Source organism: Chelon labrosus (genome assembly GCF_963514085.1).
Source record: "Chelon labrosus genome assembly, chromosome: 6".
NCBI lineage: Eukaryota > Metazoa > Chordata > Actinopteri > Mugiliformes > Mugilidae > Chelon > Chelon labrosus.
The window spans coordinates 29,092,195-29,103,940 of NC_140342.1; the positions used below are offsets into that span (position 1 = coordinate 29,092,195).

Below are 11,746 nucleotides of genomic sequence, written 5' to 3' on the forward strand. Positions count from 1 at the left end.
TGATGTCAGTGCTTTAGAAGCTTCTGATTGGCTAGCTGACATCATCTGAGTCAACTGGACGTGTATCTGTGGATGTATTTTAAGGCCTACCTTCAAAGGTTTTATTTAACATCATGGGAAAATCAAAAGAAATCAACCAAGACCTCAGAAAACAAACTGTGGACCTGGACAAGTCTGGTTCAAGCTTGGGAGCAATTTTCAAATGTCTGAAGGAACCACGTTGATGTGTAGAAATAATACTACACATCATGGGACCAGGACACCATCATAGTGCTCAGGAAGGAGACACATCCTGTCTTCTAGAGATGAACGGACTTTGGTACCAGAAGTTCAGATCAGTCCCAGCAGCAAAGGACCATGTGAAGACACTGGAGGAAACGGCTACAAAAATATCTGTATCCACAGTAAAACAAGTCCAACATCCACATGACCAGAAAGAAGACACTGCTACACAACACTCAGAAAAATGTCACTGATAGATTTTTACAGAGCAGTGTTTCATGTGTACAGGACACCAAGGTTTTCCAGCAGAAATATAAAGTGTCTTATTCCTGTTAGCATCATCATCCACTCCAACAGCTCCATCTCCAAACACAGAACACTGACAGTCCTGTTTGTTCCCGCTCTAACACTGAATGGAGGATTCAGACTGGCTGGAGTGAAGCAGTGTGCTGTTTGAACCAGCAGAGGGCGGCAGAGGGACTGTTTGATTCTCTCCAGTAGAACATGGAGACAGCAGATTGGATTGAAGGAAACATTCATGTGATTGACATGACAGTGTTGACAGCAGCCACAAGTGCAAAGATTAAAAGGAAAGAAAGTGTCCAAGTACAGTAAGTGATACTGATCATATCTGCTGAATATCATGAAAGTAGAGATAGAGAGAGATCCAGTCTGAAAAGAAGGAGGAATGAAATGATTCATGGAGGAGGAGATTTTCATTTTCATTGATCAAACTCATCATTGGAGTTTTTCTTTGAATGCTAAAGCTGCAGATGTGAACAGCTCCAGTGGTAATGAACAAGCAGCTGACACCATCATGACTCTGTTTGTCCAGAACTTGGTGGATGTTCTGCGTCCAGAGCTCCCAGCTGTTTTTCTCAACCATTGTGTGTCATTTGTGTCTGGATGCCTTTGTACTTCCAGTGACTCACTACAGGATGACGCTGCTTCTCTTTGCTTCTTCATTTCAAAATGATCAGAGCTGATCAAACATGTCAGAGCAGGAAATCTCTTCTAACTGAGCAAAATCTCTCAGAGTCACTGAGCTTTGATTCTACTTTTAGGAGTTGAAGTCAAACATTTGATCTTCTGCTTTCACTTGTCAAATTCCTCCTGTATGTCCTGAGAGATATTAAAGCTGCACAGTAATATTCCATATTCCACAGTAAAGCTGCTCTGTCAAGGAGTTTGAATGCTTTCATCTCTTTAAATGTCAAATAGTTAGAGTTCAATCAGAGTTGAGGAGCTGTGTGGATTTGTAGTTTTGTATTTTCATCTCAGCTCTTCAACAACAGATAACAGTCTGTGTTACTAAATTCACCACCAACCTGAATGTGTTTGTGGGAACATGAATGTTTTTTAGTCTTTCTGCATCATGTGAGCCAGATTTTTTTCATCTGCTGTCAGATTGAAATCAAGACCATGAAAGCACACAGCAGCTTGATCTGAGCTGTCAATCAGCAGCAGCAGTCTCATCTGTGGGCTGCAGGGGCTGATGGGAGCTTTGAGGACCTGCTAGAAACCACGTGGCCTCGTCTGATCTCACAGCTCGTCCTTGTTGGGCCTCAGCTGCATCAGAGCTCCACTTCTCCCCAGGTTCACCAGAGGATACACCACTGCACAAAATGCTTTTCCTCCCAGCTGCTGCTCTGTGCTGTCTGTGTTCAGGTGAGTGTTTCCAACAAACTCCACCTTTAACAAACACTGTCTCACTAACCTTCATCTATCTGTCTGTGTCTCTACAGCGCTGGTTGCCATGGCAGCAGAGTTGACCCAGGACCAGTTAACATTGACCAGGAGAGTTGGTCAAACAGTCTCCTTCAGATGCGGACGAGCTGACCAGTGTGATGGTGATTCGATACACTGGCTCCAGAAGAAAGAAGCATTCAGAGAGATTCTTTCTATTGAGAAGAACAAGGGTAATATAGACAGAGTAAATTACAATCATCCTCAGATAGATGATTTCTCAGCTGTGTATAATCAGAACGTTTGTGAGTTGAAGATAGAGAAAGTTCAAGTCAATCATTCAGCCACCTACTACTGCTACTGTGGGAAGATTGATGCCCACAGTGAGAAATGATGCGAGCAGCCTGAACAAAAACCAACAGATGAACAGATGTCAAACAGTGTTTGTGACAGGAAGAGAGCAGTAAACCACAGCCCAGGTTCACATATTTCACCTCCATCTCAGACAGAGTCCCAAACATACTGAGCTGAGGGAGATTCTTCTTTCCTGCTCTCACTATTTCTTTGACATCAGATTTATTGATGTTGTTAGCAGATATTTCAACAGTTAGAAAAAAGATGAAAACAAGACAGAGAAGAACAAAGAGCAGAAATACAAAGTCAATCAAAAGAATTCAATCAAAGAGCAAAAGAACACAAAGAGATCTTCAGAGTCAAAGTTGAATAGAATGAATGATTTCAGACAAATGTTCCAGATGAAGATGAAGCTCCTCTGCTCTGAGCTGCTGCTGGAATAAAGTCCATTCCTGCTTCACAATGTTAATGTTCTCTTCATGAAAACACTTCCAGCAGCACTTGTTGTTTAACACCTTCCAGCAGATTTCACCACATCATTTCACTTTCTTCCATTTTCAAAGACAAATCTTGGACTGATGTCAGGTCAGGACTTAGTTCTTCTAGCAGCAGCTTCTTAGGACGCTGACGTTGTTGGACAGATTTCCATCAGTTTCCTGTGGATGTTCATGGTTCTCAGAGGATGAACCCTGACATTCATGGTGATCTCCTGACCTTTCCTCTACAAACAAACGTTTCTCTACAACAACACTTCAGCAGCTTGAAGGTTCAGGTTTGATTTTTAGTAGAAGATAGAAAACTGTTGGTTTATTTAATCAGAACTGAAAAACTCTCTCCTTTTATTCCCAGTCATGACTCTCACCTGTTTCCAGTTCACCTGTTCACCTTTCCATTCCTCAACTCTCTCAGTCTTTTCTTGACCCTGTCCCAGCTTCTATGGAACATGTTGCAGGCATCAGATTCAAAATGAGCGAATATTTACCGAAAAACAATCACATTGATCAGGTTGATCATTAAATATCTTTGTAGTTTATTCAGTTGAATGTAGGTTGTAAACATTCAGGTGAACATCCAGGGAATGGACATAGAGAGAGTGGACCCTTATAAATACCTGGGTGTTGACCTGAACAACAACCTGGACTGGTCTGACCACATGAGGGTCATTTATAAGAAAGAGCAGAGCAGAGTCTACCTGCTAAGAACACTGAGGTCCTTCAGAGTACAGGGAGCACTACTGAGGTCATTCTATGACTCTGTGGTGGCATCAGCCATCTACTATGGAGTGGTCTGCTGGAGCAGCAGCATCTCAGAGACAGACAAGAAGAGACTGAACAGACTGGTGAAGAAGGCCGGCTCTGTTCTGGGCTGCCCTCTCGAGCCTGTGGAGGTGGTGGGTGATTGGAGGATGGAAGCAAAGCTGTCATCCATGATGGAAAACCAGTCCCACCCCCTCCATGGTGCCGCTATGGAAGGGGTTCTGCTTGATAAGAATAATATAAGAATATACCAAAATAAATGACATGAAAAATGTACAAGAAAGAAAATAAAGGAACTAAGGAACCATTGACATCAGAGCCATGCTGCTAGTGTGGCTAAAAGAAAAGAGAAGAAGAGACAGTCATGTTGATGTGAACATTAGAGAAACACATCATGGAGCTGAAATATGATCCTGCTTCCTCATTGGACTCCTTCACCTCAGCTGACTCTCTCAACAGCACACAGGTTTTTGTATTAGTCTTTTTCACTGTGTGACAGCTTCAACATCTACCCCATCTATGGCTCTGGAACTAAACTGTATGTAACAGGTAAGAAGAAACATTTCTTTTCCTTCAGTTGTTTTATTGTAGAAGCTGAAAATGTGTTTAAAGTCAGTTTGTGCTGCTTCAGCCTTTCCATGTTAGTTTTTTCCTCATTAGTAGAGAATTCATCCTGCAGCCATTGTTCCATAAGAAAAGCTCAATCATTTCTGAAAACAAGTTGAAATCTGACTGAACAACTAAAGTTCTTCCTTATTTCTGTAAATATTAGTGACGTTCCAAACATTTAGGATTTGATCATCTCAGTAATTCTGTGACATGTGTTGTTGAAAACAAGATGATATTTGATGTTCAGCTATTTCAGATTGTTTTGAAGTGTCTATCGATTGTATTGGATCATTTCTGAAAGTTAGAACCTTGTCAGATCTAATGGCTGTCAGTTCTTTTTATCTGATGGTAAATGTGTCTTTAATTGATAATGGATTCATAGAAAAAGAAAAAAACACAAAGTCAATGTGATATTAGAAGAAATAGAATTGACTCCTACAATGTTTTATTACTATCATCAGCAGAAAGTATTTCAACATTTGAACATGACTGACACAAACTTGTATATTGATGTGTTTTATTAGTGATTGAAGTCTGTGCTCTTAAATGTGGAATATTCAATACATATTGGAATCAGTCAAATGACAAATGAACAAGTGAAAAACACAATTCAGGGATTTGGAAATGATTTCCATGTTTGATTAGATTTCTTTAACCAGGACGATCCCACTGACACTGAGAAGCTCTTTTTCAAGGGAGTCCTGGTAAAAATAGGCAGCAGCAAATAGAAAAGACAGTTAGAAAATGACACAGTTAAAAGACAAAGAAAAAGAAGATGATTCAATTTACAAGCAGCTTCTAAAAACAAGTGCTTATTGTGGAGTCGGCCTCATGTCCTCTCAGTTTGGATTTCAAAGCGGTCAATGAAAAATGAACTCAGTTGGTTTCCTGTCATTCTGCAACATATTCCATGCAAAAGGTGGAGAGTGGACAAAAGCCCTTTGACCCAATTCAGTCCAGGTCTATGGAACAAAAAGAAACAAATGATCTTGTGAACAGAGAGAGTAACGAGCAGCACTTCTCTGAGCAATGAAGGTCCAAATGTAGGAAGTAGTCCAAGTATTGCTTTAGATAGAAAAGAAGACGTGATGAAACACAGTCCACATGTTTCTGTCCCAACTTCTTTGAAACGTGTTGTTGGCTTCAAATTCCAAAGCAGAAAATAATGTCTTTCCATTAAATGTTGACTTGAAATGATTGGATTCTGTTGGGATTTATATTTTATAATAATAATAATAATACCCTTACTTATATAGCACCTTTTAAAAACAACGTTTACAAAGTGCTTTAACATTCAAGCGTGAATAAAATACTCAGGCAAGATAAAACAACCAACATGTGAGAAGACAATAAAAGCAATTAAAAGTTAAGTTACATAAACAACCACATAACAAAATTAATAAATATAAATAAAATAAAATAAAACACAGTAAAATAGAATGGCTTGATTCAAGTTAAAGTTAAAAAGAAAGTTAAAAGGACAAACCTCACATAAAAGCAAGTCTATAAAAATGAGTTTTAAGTAGTGATTTAAAAGAATTCACTGACTGTGCAAGCCTTATGTCCTCAGGCAGGGCGTTCCAAAGTCGAGGGGCCGTGATGGCAAACGCTCGGTCACCTTTAGTTTTGAGCCTCGACCTTGGAACAGCCAGAAGGGAACCACCTGAGGACCTTAAGCTGCGGGCTGGCTCGTAAGGAGTCAGTAACTCTGATATGTAACTTGGAGCCAGCCCCTGACGTGCCTTAAAAGTGATCAGTAAAATCTTAAAATCAATTCTAAAACAAACAGGGAGCCAGTGAAGAGAAGCTAAAATCGGTGTAATGTGCTGTCGTCTGTTAAAACCAGTAAGAAGCCTAGCTGCTGCATTTTGCACAAGTTGGAGGCGAGAGAGTGATTTTTGATTAATGCCGGAGAGAAGTGAGTTACAGTAGTCTAATCTGGAGAATATTAGTGCATGTATAACCTTTTCTAAATCGGGGCGGGAAATGATTTTTTTGATTCTGGAGATGGTTTTGAATTGAAAGAAACAAGACTGAACTACTTTATTGACATGTTTTTCGAAGTTGAGGTTTGAATCAAAAATTACTCCTAAATTACGGGCAGTGGGTGTTACACAGTTGGCATAGGGACCAAGAGAGGTTAGAATGGAGCTGGTGTGGATAGGGGGATTAAGTAATATGATTTCGGATTTTGAGTTGTTGAGTTTCAGGAGGTTCTGTGCCATCCAGCAGTTCACATCACTAAGACAGTCTAAAACAGCAGCTAGGCTTCCAGGGTCAGCAGGTCTCAGGGGGAGGTATATTTGTGTGTCATCTGCATAACAATGAAAAGAAACATTGTGGCGTTCAATGATATGGCCAAGAGGGAGCATATAAATAGAAAATAAAATTGGACCTAAAATTGAACCTTGCGGTACACCACAGGTAATGTGAGCTGACGAAGAAGAATAATTACCTGTGGTGACCGAGAAGCTTCTTTCTAAAAGGTAAGAGTAAAACCAACCAAGTGCTGAGTCCTTGATGCCCACCCAGGTTTTAAGACGGTTGATTAAAATGGAGTGATCTATAGTGTCAAAAGCTGCACTGAGGTCTAAAAGAATTAAAATTGCACTCTCACCCCTGTCAGCAGCTAAAAGGAGATCATTAGTTACTTTTTGGAGGGCACTTTCTGTGCTATGAAGAGGTTTAAAACCTGATTGAAATTTCTCGAAGATGTTATTATGACCCATGAAATTTAAAAGTTGTGAGAGCGTCAAATACTTTTAGGAAATTAAGTTCTATTGTAATGTATGCGGAATATGTGCAGCCATCAGCCGTAACATTATGACCACTGAGACAGAGCATCTCCACAACTGCAGCTCTTGTGGGATGTTCCTTGTCTGTACTGGTCAGTATCTGGTCCTGGTCAGTATGGGGCGGCTGTGGCTCAGTAGGTAGAGCGGGTTGTCCACGAACCAGAGAGTTAGCGGTTCGATCCCCGGAATGTGCCACATGCCGAAGTGTCCTTGAGCAAGACACTGAACCCCCAGTTGCTCCCAGTGCGTGGCACTGGTGTGTGAATGTGTGTGTGCTTGTGTGAGCGAATGGGTAGATGTGTCTATGACTGTAAAGCGCTTTGAGTACCAATAGGTAGAAAAGCGCTATATAAAAGCAAGGCCATTTACCATTTATCTATCAAAAGTGGTCCAAGGAAGGAGAAGAACCAGAGACAAGCTCATGGACGGCCAAGGATCATTGAGAAGGCTGGTCCGTGTGGTCCCATCCAACAGACGAGCTACTGTAGCTCAGACTGCTGAAAAAGTTGATGCTGGTTGAACTTTGTTCTGTATTGATGAGTAGTTTAGTGATCAGAGTCCATGTAGTTTCCAGGATCAGACTGAATCCAGAGCAGTGCTGGAAGCTGCTGTTGACTGTGTGAATGTGTGTCTGCTGTCAAACTTCAGATGAGCAGGTAGTGAAGCCCGTGGTGAGCGTGTACCCAGCAGCAGCATCCAGAGCCCACCTGGAGGGGAAGAGCTCCCTGCTGTGTCTGGCCTCAGCCATGTTTCCTCCTCTGGTCCAGTTCTCCTGGAAAAGACAGAAGAAGAACGGCCCTCTGGAGGAGCTGACCCCTGCTGAGGGAGAGCAGCTGGAGCTCAGAGAGTCGGGACACAGCGCCTCCATCATGCTGCTGCAAGGGGACGATATGCACAAGTACAGATACCGCTGCTCCGTCAAGCACGAGGGGGGCACGGTGGAGGCCCAGACTCTACAAGGTAACCAAGGCTTGGTGACTGTGTTCAGCAGTGATTCAGCTTCATGTGGAGACGCTGTCAAAGAGAGCAGAGGAGCAGAGGACTGACATTTCTCACTGCAGCTCCAAACATTTGACTCCTTTTCTGTTTCAGAGCTTCCAGCTCCAGCAGCCTCCTGTCCTCCAGAGAGAGAGCCAGCAGACCTGCCAGCTCTGCAGCAAGATCACTGTAAGATCACCTGCTGCCTCTCTGCATGGACAGCTCCAATGTCCAGTGAGGACACTACAACAACTTTACAGGATTAATCTGACACTTGCACTAATTTATATCTGTCTGTCTCTGTGTCTGTCTGTCTGTCTGTCTGTCTGTCTGTCAGTGTCCTTCCAGTCTCAGTGCAGGGTGAAGCTGCTCTGTCTGCTGTACACAGTGCTGATAGTGAAGAGTCTGGTGTACTGCTGTGGACTCTCTCTGCTGATGAGCCTCAGAAACAAGGGACCGTCCACCAACTCCACACATGCTGACTGACTGCTTTCTGCTGCTCTTTTCTCTCCATCAGATCTCATCAGTTCATCTCATTCATCACTTTGATCAGTATTCACAAATCTTGTTGTAATGTGCTTCTTTGTAATCTGTATCTTTTCATTCATGTCTTGATTGTCATCCTGGAAATAGAAACACATATATTCACATACAAATCTGCACTTATGACGTGTTGCTTGTTTATTACAGTAAAATAAATCATAAAATAAATCATATCTTAATTGTAGACATTTTAGCATTTAATGCAGCTTTTATATTTTTTAAATACAAAAACTTTTTAAATAATAATTTTGTTGTGTGTTCCTTCTTGTCTAAAGATTCGCTACGTTGACACCCTAAAGTCATTTGATGATGGTTCCTAAGCCATTTTTAGTAAACATTAACATCTAGTGTTTCTATCTTAACCAGCAGGTGTGGTTGTTCCACCAGGTTCAGTTCTGTGTCTTCAGATCATTTAGTTTGTGTATTAGTTCTCTAATATAAATGTGTCGGTGTGGATGTCAAACTTTACGCTGACGACACTGCTGTTTCCACAGATGAACAAAGAGCAGAGCTGATTTGAATCAACGAGTGTTAAAAACTATCATCCAGCAGTTTGATGAGTCAGTGCTGAGGTTTGAATGTTGATCAAATGAAGGATGGGTTTAATTAACAGTCATGAAATAGTTTCATTAGCAGCAGGTCAGTGTGTCAGTGGAAATTCAAGTGTTTGAGAGCTGAACACTGAAAGTTGATGGTCCTCTAACTGGACCTGTTAGTGGATAAATCCTAATCAGTCATTAATCACAGAGGTGTCTGATCAATCAAATAACATTTAATGAATGCTCTTCTTGATGATTTCATCTTTAATCATCCAAACCTCTAAATACCCTCAACATGTTACCAGGACATGAGCTTCAGGTGGGTGATTGGACTCAGTTCAACTCTGTGTGGGTGGAGGGCTCAGAGGAAAAAAGGTTTACAGAAAACAAGAGAAAGGGAGGGGAGGTGATGAGTGTGTTTAGCAGCAGATATGAATCTGTTCTCAGTGGTTATTAGGACAGAAAACAAACTGCTGACAGCCAATCAGACTTCCTTCCTGCAGCAGACGGGCTGTGTGGGTTTGTGCTCTGCAGCCTCCACACCGTTAGCTGTGGCTTTTCACTTTAATGACACAATGACAGTTTCAACCACCAGCTCTGGTTAAAGAATCTTTCCAGGAAGCACCTGTGTTCTTCATCTGACAGAGAAACACATTTACATTTATTATTCTACATTCCAATCAGTCCTTTTCAGGTCAACTGCTGTTTGCCATTAAATGAAAGGAATTCTTTTATTGTGGTGTGTTTCAAATCTTCCATCCTCTCATAAATGTCTCTTCTCTGATAAATAGAATTTTGAAGAAGTGTTTCAATTGGTCCCATGAGAGGATTTTCATCTTCTCTTAGAAACAATAATGCTTCCTGTTGTTGTGTTGTCATGAATCAGAACAGAACACAAGCCTCACTGAGACAGAGACACAAAGCCATGAGATAAACAAGTCATGCTGTTGTTCTGAAGCAGGCTGTCCATGTTGGTTCACCTCAAGTCTCATTATTGGAACAAAAAGTCTGAACGTCCCAATCACTTGTAATTTCTCATGAGTTCACCTCCTTAACCACACTGAGACACATTTCTCATGGAAAATCCATTCCAGCTTCATTTTTTAGCAGTGCAGCAGTCTGTGCTTCATTCACAGGGTTCATAGACGTCACATCCAGGAACTGGAAGCAGCTTGTTACTTTATTTACTGACATCCAAATCAGCTCTGCTCTTTGTTCATCTGTGGAAACAACAGTGTCGTCAGCGTAGAGTTTGACATCCACACCGACACATTTATATTAGAGAACTAATACACAAACTAAAATTATGTGAAGACACAGAACTGAACCTGGTGGAACAACCACACCTGCTGGTTTAGATAGAAACACTAGATGTTAATGTTTACTAAAAATGGCATAGGAACCATCATCAAATGACTTTAGGGTGTCAACGTAGCGAATCTTTAGACAAGAAGGAACACACAACAAAATTATTATTTAAAAAGATGTTGTATTTAAAAAAATAAAAGCTGCATTAAATGCTGAAATGTCTACAATTAGATATGATTTATTTTATGATTTATTTTACTGTAAAAAACAAGCAACACGTCATAAGAGCAGATTTGTATGTGAATATATGTGTTTCTGTTTCCAGGATGACAATCAAGACGTGAATGAAAAGATACAGATTACAAAGAAGCACATTACAACAAGATTTGTGAATACTGATCAAAGTGATGAATGAGATGAACTGATGAGATCTGATGGAGAGAAAAGAGCAGCAGAAAGCAGTCAGTCAGCATGTGTGGAGTTGGTGGACGGTCCCTTGTTTCTGAGGCTCATCAGCAGAGAGAGTCCACAGCAGTACACCAGACTCTTCACTATCAGCACTGTGTACAGCAGACAGAGCAGCTTCACCCTGCACTGAGACTGGAAGGACACTGACAGACAGACAGACAGACAGACAGACAGACAGATATGAATTAGTGCAAGTGTCAGATTAATCCTGTAAAGTTGTTGTAGTGTCCTCATTGGACATTGGAGCTGTCCATGCAGAGAGGCAGCAGGTGATCTTACAGTGATCTTGCTGCAGAGCTGGCAGGTCTGCTGGCTCTCTCTCTGGAGGACAGGAGGCTGCTGGAGCTGGAAGCTCTGAAACAGAAAAGGAGTCAAATGTTTGGAGCTGCAGTGAGAAATGTCAGTCCTCTGCTCCTCTGCTCTCTTTGACAGCGTCTCCACATGAAGCTGAATCACTGCTGAACACAGTCACCAAGCCTTGGTTACCTTGTAGAGTCTGGGCCTCCACCGTGCCCCCCTCGTGCTTGACGGAGCAGCGGTATCTGTACTTGTACATATCGTCCCCTTGCAGCAGCATGATGGAGGCGCTGTGTCCCGACTCTCTGAGCTCCAGCTGCTCTCCCTCAGCAGGGGTCAGCTCCTCCAGAGGGCCGTTCTTCTTCTGTCTTTTCCAGGAGAACTGGACCAGAGGAGGAAACATGGCTGAGGCCAGACACAGCAGGGAGCTCTTCCCCTCCAGGTGGGCTCTGGATGCTGCTGCTGGGTACACGCTCACCACGGGCTTCACTACCTGCTCATCTGAAGTTTGACAGCAGACACACATTCACACAGTCAACAGCAGCTTCCAGCACTGCTCTGGATTCAGTCTGATCCTGGAAACTACATGGACTCTGATCCTTGGCCGTCCATGAGCTTGTCTCTGGTTCTTCTCCTTCCTTGGACCACTTTTGATAGATGGATAGGTGAACCCTCTCACCTCCATCACCAC

General features: G+C 42.0%; 2 protein-coding genes across 3 annotated transcripts; one reads left to right on the forward strand and one right to left on the reverse strand.

Moving 5' to 3' along the window:
- The first annotated feature begins 3,883 nt into the window (after positions 1-3,883).
- Positions 3,884-8,521, forward strand: LOC311488874 (uncharacterized protein). 2 transcript variants are annotated; one of them, XM_084545736.1, is made up of 4 exons: positions 3,884-4,067; positions 7,571-7,882; positions 8,015-8,089; positions 8,238-8,521. In XM_084545736.1, exons 2-4 carry the CDS (start codon positions 7,669-7,671, stop codon positions 8,384-8,386), a joined length of 438 nt encoding a protein of 145 aa, XP_084401862.1. In that variant the 5' UTR covers positions 3,884-4,067; positions 7,571-7,668; the 3' UTR covers positions 8,387-8,521. The 2 variants fall into 2 exon arrangements, with proteins under 2 accessions (XP_084401862.1, XP_084401861.1); XM_084545735.1 differs by lacking the exon at positions 3,884-4,067 and having other exon boundaries at positions 7,384-7,882.
- A 2,074-nt stretch (positions 8,522-10,595) lies between these two features.
- Positions 10,596-11,339, reverse strand: LOC311489418 (uncharacterized protein). Its single transcript, XM_084546490.1, has 3 exons — positions 11,245-11,339; positions 11,038-11,112; positions 10,596-10,901 (listed from the first exon to the last, which is right to left on the reverse strand). The coding sequence occupies exons 1-3, from the start codon at positions 11,333-11,335 to the stop codon at positions 10,753-10,755; spliced, it is 315 nt and encodes a 104-aa protein (XP_084402616.1). The 5' UTR covers positions 11,336-11,339; the 3' UTR covers positions 10,596-10,752.
- Between the last annotated feature and the right edge of the window lie 407 nt (positions 11,340-11,746).